Source organism: Aphidius gifuensis, linkage group LG4 (assembly GCF_014905175.1).
Source record: "Aphidius gifuensis isolate YNYX2018 linkage group LG4, ASM1490517v1, whole genome shotgun sequence".
In the NCBI taxonomy this organism is placed as follows: Eukaryota; Metazoa; Arthropoda; class Insecta; order Hymenoptera; family Braconidae; genus Aphidius; species Aphidius gifuensis.
The window spans coordinates 6,742,880-6,761,467 of record NC_057791.1 but is presented as its reverse complement, the minus strand read 5'-3'; the positions used below and the strand labels follow the sequence as shown (position 1 = coordinate 6,761,467).

The window sequence follows — 18,588 nt, the reverse complement described above, 5'->3', positions numbered from 1 at the left end:
CTTCATACTAATAAATCTTGGTGTATTTTATGAATGACAAAAACAAGAAAAAAAAAAAAACATAAAAAGAAGGGAAAAACTTTGGTAAAGCTCGATGGGGCCTGTGCTCCTCGTTACCAACTGAAAGTTTTATAAAATTTTCAACACTCCCACAAAAGCCTTGTTCAATGTGTTTTAAATTATTTTAATCAATTATTGAAGTTTAAAACTTGAATCATAATATAGAGAAAAAAAAAGTAATAATATCGATAAGCTAGAAATTTTTGTTACGAATTCACTCGTGGAAAAATAAAAAAAAGTTATTTTTACTTTTGCGATCGTACAAATGTCGACATTTAGAGCTTTATTAACAAGTAAAAAAAAAAAATTAATTTATATATAGATACCAAAAAAAGTAGTTGAAAACGCAATGGGCTGTTAAAGTGCGAAAAACCAAAGTTTATCTTAAATGATAATGATTTTGAGTGACACATTGAGTTCAGTGTGCATCATGTTTTTGTCGCGACCACTGGTATTGAAGCCTCAATACATCGAGGGTTGTCATGTATATACCACCCTCCAATTTTGTCGTACAATAAAACACGTGGCGACAAATTTACCGCTCAATAACCATGATGAAAAAAAAAACAAAACAACAACAACAATAATAGTAATAATAATAATGTCTGATGGCGCTTGTGGTAATTTTTGATGACGGGTTTCTCCATCTCCTTTTCTTTGTCACAAATGTATTAATATACATGTACATCTGCTGTCTGATTGAATGCAAAATAACACAAGTGTTATATTAATAAAAAATAATAATAATAGTTTTGATGTGAAGAACATTAAAATATTTTTTAAACTGTCATACTATTTTGCCTCTGAAAGCAAATCGACTTATATCAAATGATTGAAGTATTTTTATTTCCTCCAGAGTATGTTGCAATATATATTTCAAAATACAATTTATCGAAAAAAAATTCTGAAAATTTATACAGTTAATTCAATTCCAATTATTTTCTGGATGAGTGTACAGCAAGACTGGCAAAGTCATTGAGTGAAAGAAAAAAAAAAGTGAAAAAAAATTATGTATAGATAAAATCCACGGTAGATCTCAATCAGCCGGCGATAACGAAGATGGATACGAGCGATAAATTAGCTGATGCCAAGCGACAAGGTAAAAAAGAAAGAATGATAAAAAAAAAAAAAAAAAGAAGGACACTTGGTGTATGATGATACTCTTGGGAATATATATTGAGAAAACGATGAGATCCGTGTGTGTTAAAGAAAAGGTAAATCGAAATAATTGTTGCAAGAAATTTAATGTCCCGATGATATTAAATGGTCTCCAACATATCGTCTTATTGCAATTTAAAAAACATAAATTAATTTAGCTGTATATAAACAATAAAAATAATAATGACAATATGTTTCTTTTAAAAAAGTTGAATAGAAATATATTTTCAAAAAAATAAATGTAAAAATCCAGATAGTTCGGGATGTTGAAAGAAATATGTGTCGCTATCTTGAATCTATCTTGATGGAATGAAAAAAAAAAATCAACTTGCGCACATCGTTTTAAGATCAGATATTGTTACTCATATATTTTATCATATTTTGATCGTGCCAGTAATTTTGAAATATAAAACCACATTGTAAAGTAAGCGTTTGATATAAACAACATAAAAAATAATAATTCAATATATTTATATAATATACTACTGCAGATATGAAATATGTGAGCCTTTTTGCATTTTGTTTTTAAATATTGAATTATTTTGATATGGATTCTTGATGAAAAAAAAAATCAAGTTTATCATGATTATGTGATATTTTCTTCAAAGAGATATGTGAAAAAAAATGTAAAAAAAAAAACAAAAGAAAAAGACTGTTGAAGTGATGTTGAAGTCAGTACATAAGAAGAGTATATAATGTTAGTTTTTGCCTTTGGAAATTTCGTTGTATGTATATGTTCAATGATGGCCTCTACTCGTGTGGCTCGTGCAGAGGGAGGGCCTTTTGGGTCGGAGGCAACAACATTCCATCAAACCAGCCACCATCTCTTTGCCAAAGTTATCCCTCAGGCAATGAGCATCACAAAACAGGCCTTTCTTTGACCGTTGTAGTATTCGAATATTTTTTTAATTTCTCGCTTCTCTCATATGTATGCTTACGACGAAACAAAAAAAAAAAAAAAGAAAAAATGTTAAATTAAAAATATAAAAATAAATTTATAATTTATTTTTATTTTTTTGCTCTAGCAGACTTTTGACAAAAATAAAATTCGACAGATTTATAAATGAGAAAGAAAAAAAAACGAAATAATGATTAATGTTTTTGTTTGGGTGGTGAATAATTGTGATGATGAGTTTTAAGCATGTCGTCATTGTTGTTTGTTAATAGAGGTGCTGACATTGGACGACGAATAGATTTTTATTTTTTTATTATTTTTGTTAAAGTTAAAATAAATACAACGTGATATGTTGAGGGATTGTAAATTTAGTGAAAGATTACAGTAGAGAAAAGTAAAAATAAAAAATAGTCAGACAAAACAGTAGCAGCTGCGTTGGTATAGTGACAATTCATCGAAAACAAGAATTTCATTTTCATCGTGTCTATAAATTTAAACCTTGAGATAATCATCAGCTGTGTACTGGAAGAAAATTAAACAAATTTCGATTGACTCAAATCAATTTGTCAAGGATTCTTTTGTTAATAATAATTTAAGCAATTAGAGAAGAAAAAAAATTGTATGCAAATTTTCATTGAGCATCTGCGTGATAACGTAAAAGTAATTTGAATAAAAAAAATCAGATTTACTCTTTGGACCACATGATAACCACAAAGTTTTCTTGTGCTCAAATTGTGAATAAAAACCAGCAATATTGCGCCTATATAGTGCATATATTCCCAACCGGGATATATTATAATAAATACATAATATCGATACTTTACATACAGTGAGAGGTAAATCCCTGCGGCGATATACGAGCAACATGGCGAACAAAATATTCGAATAAGTGGTGCCCCTTGGGTTAGGTTGATGTAATTTCTTAAAGGTTGCACCAAGATATACACCATGAAAAACATTCCCAACGAAAAAAAAGCAAAAATTATTAACTACGTGATATTTTTAATGTGTAAATTGTTATGATCAAAATTCTGCAAAAAAAAAATACCATATATCCCGAGTAAAGATAATATTATTCAAGTTATTTCAAAGGTAAATGGACAATTTTTTGTTCCATCAAAATATATTAATTATAATGACAAATAAAATTGTTTTTTATTTTATGAATTATCTATCAAACAATTAAATTTTTCTTGAAGTTAATTTTAGTGAAATTCATCATTTCCATTGAGACTATAGTTATAACAATGTTCAATTTTTTTTTAACTCTAAATAAATTTAACTTAAAATTTTTGGATAATCAAATGAGAAAGACAGTAATTTTGAGTCACATCTAGATTATTTTAGGACCAAATTTCCATATGACATTGTTGCTAATATTTTATAAAAATATATATAAATAAATTTACAACCCGACGATTGAAATTCATAACTATTATTTGAATATAATAACCTAACTTGAAAAGCACTCTCAAAGTAAATAATTATCAATCAAGTGTTGAGAAAAAAATAAAAATAAACCAACATTATAATAATAAGCATAATGTACCTGCAGCATTATCAAAAACAATTGATGTATAAATTAAACAAAATAAATTTGTTTGTTCCGTAAAATCATATCACTTATCAAAGTTGATTTTGACTTTCGACTAATTTTATTGCTCAAGTATCCTCATACTTCATGCAGAAAGGAAAAAAAATTAAAAAAAAAAAACTTTTGTGTGTGAAATTCAACACTTCATGTGCAGAAACAAACACACCCTTATGGCGCGTGTACATACTGAGACTTTGGCACTTTTATATATTATTATTTTGCATTGTTTTTTTTTCTTTAGCGTGTTACAGAAAATCTGTTGTCGGTACTCGACTTTCAAGCACCCTTGTGTTTAGTATATATATACACACTTTAACCCCCTGTTACCCCTTTTCCAACATATACGCGTGCCACACTTATTTCTTTATATACATGTATGTTTTGCTCGAGTGCTTCTGATTTTTCAACCACTCTTACACACACTGAATCAAACCCCTCATGGTCAACATCATCCCCCAAGTCGACAATTAGTTTCTCCCTATAGCCGGAATGCGTGAGATTTACAAACTAAATATATAAATAAGAAAAAATAATATCAAACAATTCAGATTAAATGAAAACTCGAGAGATTTATGGTTAAGCGTGTTTGGAATTCCAATTCGTACCTCATTACCAAAATGTCAATGTTATATATGTAGAAGTAAAAAAAAAAAAAAAAAAAAAGAAAAATTCTCCATAAATGCAGTAGCAGTCGATTTTTTTCTGTTCTACCATGTTACAAGATAAAATATTCCATTTTGTCGTGTAATTGGACGGTCCACGAACGTCGGAAATGGAAATGAAAGTGGTGATGATAAAAATTAAAATAAAATAAAAAAGAAATTACAGCATCAGAAAGGTGCAAATAAGAAAGATTCACTAATTAACGAGGTAAAGGTGTTGAAATCGAATCGCAATATATCACCAAGGTGTCGCGGGTGGTTGGTGCCATTGGTTCACGATATGCACCAATAACAAGGATAAATTAAACGTAAATTTGCAACAGTCCAAAGTGTGTATATATATTTTTTAACACATAATAAAATAATAGGCAGAATGACAAACATGCCGCTCATGAGATAAGAGGTGCCAAAAGTCCAGTATAATTATTTGTGTTTTTTTAATCTAACAAATGTCTCAATTAATTTTATTAAACAAAAAAATAATAAATATCGCATTGAAATCATCAAAAAATTAATAATAAATTTCTTTGGTTGTTTGTTATTTAAAAAAAAATAATATTTGCGGTTAATTTTATGAGACACGAGTGAAAGACATTGATAAAAATGCTTTTGTTTTTTTTCTTGTGCAAATGTCGAGTGAATATATCTCAACAATTCGATGCGCCAGTGATCTATACCGATCTGTATCATACATAAGCCCATGGCAACCACAGAATAAAAAATCAACAACCGAAAAACAACCGCATGATGAGAAAAAAAAAAAAAACAAGAAATATACATATACATTTAAACCGGTCATGTATAAAGCTCATTGCATCGTTAAATAATATTCAACAATAGTTATGATAATGATGCGATAACCCGAGGCGAATCACTGAGGGATGTAACGAATTGATTACTCTTCAAACATTCAAAAAAAAAAAGAAAAAAACCATATATATATCCGCTTACATATTTCAAAACTTCTTATCTTTCACGATTTTTTTTTTTTTTTAAATTAAGACGTCAGTAGAAAAAGTAATTTTTGGTCAGACATAATTTTTTTTTTTTTCTTCTTTTTTTCTCTATTATATTTTATAGATAGACTAGAATAAAATTCATTCACAAAGAATGTATAAAAATGAATTTTTATTCCACCGCAATTTTATAAATGTTTTTTTTTTGTTTTTTTTAATTTAAAAAAATACTTTTTTTTTTTTTTGAATAAATTACATTTGAAAATTAATATGGAATTATGTATACACTTTCTCGTCTATATATATATATACAAACATAAAGAGAATACAAATACATATACGCAAAATTGTACAGTAGTTGAGTATAAGCGGTGGAGGATACGCTACACGGGATACTCTCTTCATTTTCAGGCTGTCAAGAACAGAAGAAGATTCGGTCTGTATTTGACAGCTGCTGGGTCTGGGTATTCTACCAGTATGTGTGTATATATATACAGTGAAAAAAGGAAAAAAAAGAAAAAAAAAAGTATAGCTAGGTTGAAAACTTCGTACAGGGGTACAACGAAAGGGGGGAAAACCAGACTCAGTCATGCCATCTACTCTGTACCGTTTTGTACCATGCAGTGCCTATATCGAAGAACTACCCCATCAGCTTCCAAAGCTTTTCTATATACATATATATTTTTTTTTTGTATATGTATGTTTGCGTTTGTCCTATTTCCGTGTCCTGCACTCCCCCATCATCATCAGCATCACGAACAATTTTTTTTTCCTCTCTTTTTGTCTCTTCCCTTTTCCTCTCAAAGGCTCTCAACCCGCCGCCAACAGTCCTCTGCATCTGCACCTCTCTTGCTTTTTATATTTATTTATTTATTTTTACGTTTTTTATATATTTTTTCCTCCCACTCACAAAGGTATATCATAACGCACCCAGCGGGTGTCGTCTGTTCCCTTCGTAAATACCACATTTTAATTATTCCATCGTTTTGTTTTGTTTGACCACCAGCAGGGTTTTTTTTTATATAAAAAATATATATGTTTTTTTTTTTTTAGCTTTTTTTTCGTTGGATAAGCTTGATGTGAATTTATGCGAGCTATACAAATTATTATTATTATTTAATTTCGTTTTTTTTATCCTCTTTTTTTAACCTATCTCATCGTAAAAATTCTTTTAAAAATACAATTCTCGCATAGCTCAATTTATTTTCAATAAAAAATAAAATGTAATATATATTTATTTTTTAAAAAATAGTGTGAATAAATGAATATTTTTAGTATGGAAGAATGAAGCTTTGAACAAAAAATAAAAAAATATGTTGAATTGTTAAAATTTGTAAAAGAAAAAATGTTACGAGTTGGTACGCAGATGCAAGAATAGTTGGTATTTAATATCAGGAACATACATGATTCACAGTGAGACACATTTAACTAATATTATAGTCACAGACAAAGTCATTTACATATCTCACTTGGGTATTAATATATTCAAACACATATATGAATATTATATGTGAAATAATGTGAAATTGAGAAAAGAGATTGAATAGAGCCAAGAGAGAAAAATTGTAATTTATATTTATGTTAGTTGAAATGAGAAAATCACACTGACATTGTGCATACAATATTTTGAATCTTTTGCTTTGATTTTTTATTGTTTTAAATAAAACTTTATTTTATATAAACATATATGTGAAAAATATTTATTTAACTATAAAACTGTCTTGATAAACGAAGTCGAAATAAATTACGTGTTTGTGCTTTTTTTTTACTTTGAAAATTATACTTTTTGAAATAATAGTTAAAATCATAAAAATAAAATATTCAAAGTTTGAAATTTATTTGAAATAATTAAATTTCTTTTGATTTTTTTCTTTTCACTCTGTAATCTTTGGGTTAAATAATATGCTTCAAGTTATATCTGGATAAAGTGTCATTTTCGTAAAAATAATTTCAAAACTTTGAGAAAGTTGAACAACTCTCACTGATGAAATATTTTAAATTAATTTTTTTATATTAAAAATTTATTAAAGTAACAATTATTCAATTGAAAATTTAGAATTTCAATAAGATATTGATTAGAAATATTAAAAAATTTATATGGTCATTTTTTTGTTGCTAAAATTTAATGAAAAATAATTTCTATAATTTGAAAAATACACTGGCATGAAACTTGGCAAGTAATTTTCTTTATACATTTGAGGAAAAGAAAAAAATAAAACAAAAAAGGCTAAAGGAAACGAAAAAAAAAAAAAACCTTGATGCGTGTGTACACGCGCGAAACAACATCACGTACGATTGTCCAAGCGTACCAAGACGGGTCAAAAAGAGGACCAAGGTCCTAGATGAGTAGTGGGATGTTGGGAGGGTGAGTGACTGAAAAAGCCTGAGGAAAACGAAGAAGAGCGAGATGAAATGGCGGTGATGGATCGTCCAATCAGTGCCGCGAGATGAAGCACGGTGGAAGAACGAGAGAATTCGAGGCTCTATACCTTGCGGCATCATCAGAAGATGTGAACACACGCGGGACGATCGGGTAAAGGGGAAATAAAAAAAAATATATAAAAAAAAAACAGAGGTCATGGTCGGGTGGGTTGTCTGCTAATCGAAGAACACATCGTGGTCACAAAGAAAAGGAAAAAAAAAATTATATATATATATGTATATATATATAAAAATTATCCTCGCCTTGTTCTTGCCATTGTATAACTCAGATATCTCAAGTGTCTCTCAATCAGAATGAGAAAAAAAATTTTTTTTTTAATCAAGGATAATCAATATTGAAAATAATTAGTATAGCATATTTCATATAAAAGTTTTTGAATCTAAAATTAAATAAAAGGTTCAACAATTTATATAAATTTTATTAAAATTGAAAAAAAAAAAATTTTAATTCATTTGAAAATGATATTTTGATGAATCTATATATATACATATAATTAATTTGAAATTTAATTTTCCATGAATTTATAAAATTTATATTATCACATTTTGACTTTTCAATTATTAAAAACTCTTATTTATTATTATTTTTCGATTAATTTTTAAGGTCAATATTACGTAGATATCAAGAAGATTTAGAGCTTTATTTTTTTTCTATTTTTTTTTGTTGTAATCTAAAAGGATAAATTGTGTACGTGGTTGAAAACGTCGAGCTTACGGCACTGAATTGTTGGAGACGAAAAGGAAAGAGTGAGAGAAAGGGAGAGAGTGAGTGAGGGCGGGTTAACAATGGCCGCCAACCAAAACATTCGATAAATCTAACTAGTCCTGGACCTCAAGCACTCGAGGGATTTTAAACTATTTCTATCTCACTTAAACACACTCTCTTTGCCTTGAAAAATAAAATAGAAAAAAATGAAAAATAGAAGAAAAAAAAACTGCGAGTTGCCAAGGGCGTACAACCCTTACATTACGTTACACTCGACGCGTGAATTAAGGGAGTAAAATACTCGGACCCTGATGGTATATATAATAGAGGATGGAGGTTTATATAACGATAGTGATATACGAAAAACCAAATCGAGCGAATTCCAGTATATGTTCAAAATCCTGCTGGGTAAATCCACCTACTCTTGACCCCTATCTCATCCCTCTGTTTACCCTTTGTGAACAGAGGCGTTGGACGATCGTAAAGTCAAACTATCCAAATGTCCATACGTCTCTGTGATTACATAAAATTATATCAAAAACTAATAAAAATAATTATTATGTTCTTCTTTTTTTTTTTATATAAAAATAAAATTCAAGTGCAAATTATCTGCATTTCATGATCAATTGAATTTATAATAAATACCCAAAAATCGAAATTCAATTTAATATGAAAATCATGCTTTTTTTTTTTAATTCTTGATATGTTCACTTGATTTCCTTTCCTTTTCTTTTTTTTTGTTTTTATATATATTTGAAATCACAGGGATGTAGTACGATATTATTAATGTTGTTTTGTTAGACAGCATCCAGAAACGAGATTGCGAAAAAGAAGGATGTAAAAGGGAGTATGTGTATATTGTTGTACATGATATGTGAGTGTGTGTGGATGTATGTTGAGATGAAGGAGATGAAAGGAGTTACGAAAATGAACCGGCTGGACATTATGTGGGAAGAAGAAAGAGGTACATATACATGAGTGAGCATGAGATGAGAATGTGAAAGAGGGGCTAAAAGAGGATGGACAGGTTGGCATGGTTACCGTCGGATTCCCGCCTCGATACGTATCCATGGTTACTTGTTATACATATATATATATATATTTACAAATTGTACGCGAAACTCACTATAATATTGCTATCTCTTCATTTATCTTAAAAAAATGTAAAAATTTAATTTTTGAGCTTTATTAACTTTTAAATAACTACCGAATAAATGAATGACTTTTAATTGAAAATAAATAATAAAATATATATATATTTCATATGTATTGGATTAAAAATAATATTTAAAAATTATGTTAACAAATTGTATACACAAAAAAATATTTATTCAACACAGTGACTGCACAAATTATGATAAAATATGAACAATACGTTAATCTCACCAAACTACTGTTGTCCATATTTAAATGCTTTAGCTATTGCGTAAGCACGTAGAATTGAATCATTGTTTACTCTACATGTATGCATAAATTTGTTTTTCAAAAATAAAATAAAATAGAGGAAAAAAAAAACGCTTTATATATGTATATATTAAAATTCAATGAATTGAGATTGAGGGGTTGTGATTTATGTGAACGATATATTTACTCGATGTTTATCAATCCATCAATGTTCACTTTAATTTATCAATTTAATGTACTTACCAGGACTACCAAGAAAAACAGATGAGTAAAGTACACCACGTCTTGCTGCATCACTTGCCGCTCTTTGTGCGTCGGGTGGTGAATTCCATTCTCTACGCGGACACCATTTACCTGAAAAATAATAATAAATAAAATATTATTAACAATAAAATAACCAACGTATTATTTTTATTTTTACATTTCATTGCGTGATGAATACATTTAAGCTGTCTTTTTTTTTTTTACTCATCAACATCAAAGTTTTATATTGTGCTATTGACTTGACAAAGACAATTGCATAATTATGGTGATTGTTAATGAATAGATGAAATTATTCGTTGTTATATGCACTTGACGTCAAAACATCAGTTGATGAGTATAAAAAAAAAAAAAAATTAAATAATAAAAATTGTTTCTACCATGACATTATTTTGTTTATTTCATTTTTTTTTTTTCTCAAGTTATAATTTAAAAACGAGTTGCATGTGTGGGGTAAGGAAAAGAGAAAAAAAAAAATTGAAAATACCTCCACAAAATTGCTATTTCTCAGATACGAAAATAGGAAAGGTATCTACTTTATTTTCCCGGTGAATATCCTATCCGAATGAGGATACACGAAGTAAAAAAAAAAAAAAAGTATGATGCTTCAGAAAATATCTGTGTATATATATACATTGAAGTAAGCCGGCAAGCAAAGTAATTTCACACGGGTGAGCGAGGGTGTTTTACAGTGTCAGGGGCGAAGAAAAGGAGCTATATATTATACCCGCCTGAAGACGAAAAAGAAAAAAATAAGAGACTCAAGAACCCAAGAAAAAATAAAAAAAAGAAACAAAGTTATGCGAAGTCTTATCTTGAACGATATAGCAATATAGCAACTACGGCAGTTTTTCCACTACAAAAATTATATTATATAAAAATAAAATGATGGAAAAAAGAAGCTGGAAATTGCTATATCTATGAGTTTTTTTTTTTTTTCCATTTTTGTGACTCAACATGCAATAATCACTGTCCTTTATTTCCGTAAAAGAAATGAAAGATAAAATTTATCAGAGGCGGAGCTTCTTAAATATTAAAAAAAAGTAACAAAAAAAATATCATATATATACTATTTAATACATTGTCGAAAGATACGATCCTATGGGCTTTCACCATTTCGTTGCATTAAATCGTAACTTCATAAATCAAAAGACTGTAACTCTTTTGAGTTCTCCATGCTCTCGTAAAAATGAATTACGACCGATCTCTCGTAAAAGATGCCGCTCCACGTGGATAATAAAAATAAAAAATATATATTGTGAATTGATAATCGAGACTCCTAGGTATATTATTTTTAAATAATTTTTTGTAATTTTTTTGAAAACAATCTGACTCTTTTGATGTGGTTGTGAAGAAAAAAAAAATATATATATATATATATTGGAGGGTTTGTCTGATGGGATCTTAGACTCAACGTCGCCTTGTCAAATGGACTTTCAAGAATGCGGAACGAGGTCGACAGCTTAACAACATTCCCTGCTTAAATTAACATATGAAGTTAAAAAAAAAAATAATCATAAAGTAAGCTTTGTAAATGAGAGAAATTTTTATATACTTTATTTGCGCATGCGTGAATAACAGTTTAAATTAAAAATCATTAAAGTATACAATTTCATGGTGAAATTATTTTTAAACATAATATGCAAAATACGCATTGAAAATTCTAATCAGTATTTAACAAAATCGTTACGCATGTGCATTATCATTTTTAAATAGTAAATTTTTATTTAAATAATTATTTATTTGATGAATTGTTACGACAACGATATTCTCAGTAGAGTATTAATATTTTTATCGTCAAAGGTGATTATTAAAATTCAATGAAGCTGATTGGAATACTCAACGATTAGTTTTTTGTTTTTACGCATTTTTTACAGTATTATACGTACAAAAACTATCTAATGCAGCTCTGATATTTACACACCGTTTGCGGGGTTGAGTTTGTGTAATTAACTGAGGTAACTTACCGTGTTAATTACGATGAATAATATGCTAAGTTACTTGTTTTGTACATTAGGGAATTGACCTAAAGCGCCATCGAACAATAAATATTCCGGAAGAATTTAGTTTTGTCGGAGCAAAGTTGGCAAAATTTTTCCACTAGCGAGTGTTTCTTTACTTTATTTTTTTTCTATTATAAACACCAAACTTTGTCACTTTTTTCGAGTACCATATTTTTCTGCAGTTTCATTATTTCATGAATTATCTTTTTCCTACGGATATAAAAACCAATTCTACTCAAAAATTGCTTGGGTCGTTCAAGTAATAATATAATTTAAGACTGAAATTTTTTACCACAATTTATTTGCTGTACTTTGTAATTATTCAAAAATAAATTATAACTATTTAGCTTCTTTGTTCTATCATTGAATAATTGATTTGACACATTTAAAATATGATTTGGTGATTCAGTAAGTTCATTAAAGTATTTGATGAGTTTTCCGCTTAGCTGATTTAACCAGCATTAAATAAAATCCAATTAAAAATCCTGACATTACAGGTCATTTGTTGTCTTTATTTTAAATTGTTTCTCAATATATTAACCAATTTTTTTTTAGCTTATTCCCAGTTTTATAACATATTATTCATCCCGATTTTTTTTTGTTATTATTAATGAATATATTCCATAAATAAAGATACAATATAAAGATGGTTTTCAATTTTTGTAAGAACTCATGCAGAGAAGTATAATTTTGCGTAAAAATTTAATATGTTTTTTAATTTTCGTTATTTGAATGAAACAAAATATTATAAAAAATATTTTCATAACACTATATTGAGAGGTATATGATGATGTCTTTGATTTCTGATCTGAAGAGGGTCATTCTCATGGAAAAAAAAAAAAAAAAGTTTCAAAAGACAGTTCAAAATATACCTGTTCATAATACTTGTATAACTGAGTTGAAGAGGCACGCGGTATCTTTTAAGATTTATAGTCGTTAAGCGACAAGGTATAATCATACGTATCATCCCGTCAACCTTGTAACACTGATTTACCGTGAGAATTTTGAATAGTCATTTTTAAATTCCACACATTAATGTGGTCACAACCCACAAGCCACTTCCTTGAAAATAAAAAAAAAATAAAAAATTTAGACCATAACATTAAAAAAAGAAAAAAAAACTAAGACTATATTTAGTTTTATGATGCTTTTTTTTTTTCCTTTTTTCAAATGATGAGTTACAATTTAACAAATGACAATGATATTAACCACAATGTAGAATTATGATCACTTTTAAATAAAACATTTAACAAAAATTTTGATGGGTGTGTATGTATATGAGTTTGTACAATGTCCAATGTGTCAGTTAGCTTGTCATCTCAAGGCCAGCGTGAAAGTTAAACAGAAATGGGGGAGGACATATATATCTTTTAGAAGACTAACTCAAGTGGTTCACTGAATGGACATGAATACGAAAAGCACGTCATGTTTCCTTCACAAAAAGTATCTTACTTATATTCAACTTTTTTATTTTTGTTTTCAAGCTTTAGAAATATATACACACCTGGTACAAATTATTGTTGATAATTTAAAAAACTTTATGATAAAAAAAACCCACTGTACCATCCCTAAACAAACCCAAGTTGTTTTTTTTTTTTAACTAAAAAGAAGTTGGAAAAGGTTTTTAAAAATTTAGAAACAAAAAAATATGTGGGAAAAGAAAAAAAAATCAAAATTTTCCCCCAACAGATATAACTATCATTTTATATAGCTTTAATTTTGATAATTATATTAGATAAATTGTCTTAAAAAAAATATATATATTTATTAAGTTTATTTATTATATATCTCATATGTGAGAGGATTCAACAAACTCAATTTTACGAAGCCCGCTATAAATAAATCAATATACAATGTAAGTTGTTTTTCTTTCTCAGACATTAGAACCCCCATTTTTTTTTGTTTCAGTAAAGTGACGTATGAGACTCTTATCAACCCTGGTAAAAGTAACAAAGTAAGAAGACCCTGTTATTTCACGGTTAGGCTCACTTCTCAGCATAACCCTCAATTCCCTCGTCTTATATTATTTTGTTCTTTTTTTTTTATTTTTTTCACTAACCTCCCCTATACACTCTTCAACACCTCCTTTCAAAGTTTCCACTTATAAAACGCGTGCGAGTCTCAAGGGATGCTTTTGTCCTTCATCATTGTTGTAAGCAACTTTTTGGTATGTCATATTTACACCTGGGTATTAATTTAAATTGTTATATAACCTCTGAAATTTGTTAAAACTAACCTCAAATTGAAATTAAAATAAATATTTATTTATGCGTAATTTAAATTTATAATTTTAATTTTTGAAATATAAATCAATAAATGTAGGCATAAGTTAACTGTACTGCTCAAGTTTTTCATGGTTTCACTGAGTTTCCATAATAGGAATTAGGTATATTGCAGGTTGAATGCACTGAAAAAGTCGACATCTATGACTGTCACAGAATAGATTGTTAAAAAAAGAAAACAACAGTTAACAGAAAAGTCATCGACAATAAGTATGTTGAACAATATATACATTTCTCGAAAATAAATTAATAGAATTATCTTTTTTTGTTACAATGCGAAAACTCAAAGATCATAATAAATATTTATGACCTCAGAGTAAAATTAACATAAAGAAATAAAATGTAACATTTTGTTTTAAAAAGTGTGTTACAATGAAGAAACTCATTTAGTCATAAAAAAATATATTCACTTTGTTTTAGCATATAATTTTAGAGAGCAAGTAAAATAAAAAGTTATATTTAACAAATAAAAAAAACAAAGCAATTTTTCTAAAAAATTATATTTGTTTTGAAATATTTTATATACATAACTCTACAAAAACATTTTAAAAAATTATTTCAAGTGACACATTTTATGTTATGGAAAAACAAATTGTCTGACTTGTTTATATTCAAGGGTTTAATTACGAGTATAGTGAATTTGTTGGACAAGTGGGTGGTTACATTTACGAGTATAAACTAAACTTGGTATGTAACTGTCTCATTTGTGATCTCTCCTTTTGGCATGTTGCCTATATATATAACCTGAACAACCCCACAGGACCGCAAGGCAACCTTTTCTCAACGACCAATCACAAAACTGCAATGTGCACTTAGTGTAAATATCGAATTTAAAGATTATATGTCATTTGATATATTTTGAGATTCAATTTAATGGTGATTTGATGTAAAAAAATAAGAAAAAAAAAACAAACTTCTCTCAGCAAGATCGTTACATAAATCCTACTGCCACTCTCTTTTTAGAATAAAATGTATATATATTTTTTGAAAAAAAGTGAAATGTGCGTGTTGCGAAAAAATAAAATAAATAAATAAAAAGTGAGCGGGACGTTACAACTGTGAGATAGGACAGATTTAAAATGTTGCGGCAGGTCGGGGTACTAAATGATGATAAACTATCTCGTTGGTACACGCCCCCTCCCTGTCGCTTCGGTTAACTGACCCACACTGGTTTGAATTACGGTTTTTTTTTTATAAATAAAAAAATCATGACATTACGAACTGACAAAAAGTTTAAAAAACAAAAAAAAAAGAATAAATATATAAACAGTATTGAGGAAAATATATGGATTGAAATTTCATGTAATTTTTATTAACGAAATATTTTTTTTTTAAAGCTTTAAAAATAGTCAATAATATTATGCATAATTTGTGGATATGAGAGATATTATAAATATCAAAATTCAAAGGTTTTAAAAGAGAGTATTGCCACCATGTTTTCAGCCAATTAATAATCACATTGACCGCTAATTAAATCTGAAAAACATGCAAATCCACTGTTTATATTTGAACACGTTCAATATATATATATATACGTATGTATGAAGAGAAAATATTTATTCAATGTGATATTGGATAAAATACACGGGGGATCCAGTTACAAATTGTTTAATAAAAATGCATAAAACATGATTATCCTACATTAATTGTGTTTCAACAAAAAAAAAAAAGAGAAATGAAAAATAAAAATACCAACTGACTGGCTTTTTGCATAAAAGCAAAAGATATTTAAAATTATTACTGCAATAATTTTATATTTCGATGTGCTATTTTTGTTTCATTAAAATACAAAATAAAAAAAAAAGTTATTTAATGTAACAATAACTTGTGAATTTTTTTCATGTGTTTACATTGATGACACATTTATTTAATTTTTTATTGTTTTCATTATGTCAAGATTCATTGGTACAGTGAACTCAAACTATCATGGAGCAATTGATCAGATAGCCAAAGAGCTTGGCATCGTTTCAATCGAAATAACACACACACACACACATCCAGACGAAAGCATTACAGCTATTTTTGTAATAACGAATTTTCCTGCTCGATGTCACTTGTTTAATTCAAAAAAAGAAAATAAAAAAATTCATTTATTTGGCTCAGCTGTGTGATGGAATTTGTTATTGTCTGGATGATGATGATGATGAGGGAAAGAAATACATAAAGCTGTAAAGAAACGGCCCTGCGAGTGGTGCCAGCTGATGGCTGTTTGTTGTACAAAATAACTCAACCTGGTTGAGGCGTCGCGTACCGGTCGTCAAGTGTAACTACATTGCCCCCACTTTATATTATATTGCTAAAACCTTTTTGGTACGTGCCACTATTTTATTCTCAGCCAGCTATGAACTGGCATCGCAGAAAGGCTAACCGATGGTGCGGTTGTATTAATTTCACCTGAAACTATCCATTATATATTATCATGAAAAATGATATGCTATACAATATTCTTTTTTTTTTTTTTTTTTTTCATTCTGGTTGACTACAAAGCAAAGCAATTAAGTCATAAAAAATAAATCAACAATTACGACACATTTTTTTATATAATTCCTATTAACAAATCATATTTTTTTAGTTCAATTCAGTATGTTTTTCTAGCATCAGCGACGAAAGTGCAAACTGTGTTGGGTTCTAATAAAGTAGTCTGACTAAAGTTACAATGTTTACTTAGAAAATAGGATTAAAAATGAATAAATATAATACATTTTATTTAAATATTCTTGCGAGTTCCCGGGTTTTTTTTTTTATTCCATGCAGCCATTTTGTTTTTTTTTTTTTTTTTCGTTGGAATATTGATCAATAAACATGTAGGTAAAGTCAATGAATAAAAAACACCGCTGGGCTTGGAGCGAACAAATCATAAAAATATAAAACGACAAACAAACAAACAAGTAAACGAACCAACCGACTATGTTTGGGATTAAATGTTTTCTGTGTCGTTCATGCTTTTGTCTCAATTTTGTGCCTAGAGGATTATCTTAAAGAGATTTTTTTTTGTCTTTTTTTAATTTAAATAACCAAAAAAAAAAAAAAAAAAGATTTCTGGGTTGTCGGAAAAAGAAACTTCAAAGCCAATGCCTTCATTCCTATTAAACAAAGTTTTGAAAAAATAAAACGAAAAAATATGTAGTCAATTTTATTTGTTTTTTTTTTTTCAAAGAAATATCAAAGAATTGCATTTTACGAATATTCAATTGTCGAGATATGTACCGACAAACAAAATTAATAGCACCATTGGAAAAATAGCATCATAAAAAGTTCGTGTATCAATAATCCTTTCAAAATCAGTATGAAGTATTACTTTCTTAATTCATTATTATTATTTTTATAAAGTTTTTTTTTTTTTTCATTTCAATGTGAATGATCAAGTTGAGCAGGGCAAGTTAAACCAAAACAAGTATATAATATGAAGGAAAAAAAAAAAAAAAAATTACGATTGTCACAATCGATGTTGGTAGACGATGCAATGAAGTAAAAAAAGAATAAAGTTACAGCAAAGTGAAATACACGCATGACGTTGGCGGTGAATCAAACGATATCGAACTACTGGACTAATTTATGCACCAAAGGCTGTTAAAACATGAGACTCAAAGGCAATACCGCCACTTGCAATCATACGGCTACTGTGTACAGAGCCCACCCATATACACAAATTCGTCTCGCCCAGTTGTTATAAACCTCAATATGCACTACACCTCTTTACCTCTTCATATAACTTCATAACTTTTATCAACTTAAACAAAATTTTTGTATATATTAATATTCAAAATTCGTTGTAATTAATTTAATAAATATTTAATTCAAATGGAAAAAAAATTAATTTTCAAGGCCAATAAGACAAAGTAAAAAAAAAAATGGCAAAAGAAACGATGGGTATATGAGAAATTCACCATTCCGCAGTTCCGGGCATTATCAACATTAGTAAGAGCCTTGTTTTGGTAAATAAAGTAAAAAAAAATATATATATATATATATTTCGACCAACTGCATACCTTCTCGCCTCACTGGGATTCAATTTACCAAATCCCACCATGAGCCTGATAGCCATACGAAGCGGATGCACTGTATACATAGGAGTAAAAGAATGAAGCAGACGAGTGAACCCAAAAAATCCAAATAATAATAATTCAAATAAATATATATATAGTATGCTAGTTTCAGCTGTTTT

General features: G+C 28.4%; 1 protein-coding gene across 2 annotated transcripts in view; it reads right to left on the bottom strand.

Annotated features, from left to right (window-relative positions):
* Positions 1-18,588, bottom strand: part of LOC122854945 (homeobox protein homothorax) — a 194,321-nt gene that overhangs the window by 71,304 nt on the left and 104,429 nt on the right. For both annotated transcript variants that reach the window (XM_044155982.1, XM_044155983.1), the window contains exon 9: positions 10,121-10,231. In XM_044155982.1, coding sequence (XP_044011917.1) covers positions 10,121-10,231 — 111 coding nt within the window. The remainder of the gene's footprint in view (positions 1-10,120; positions 10,232-18,588) is intronic.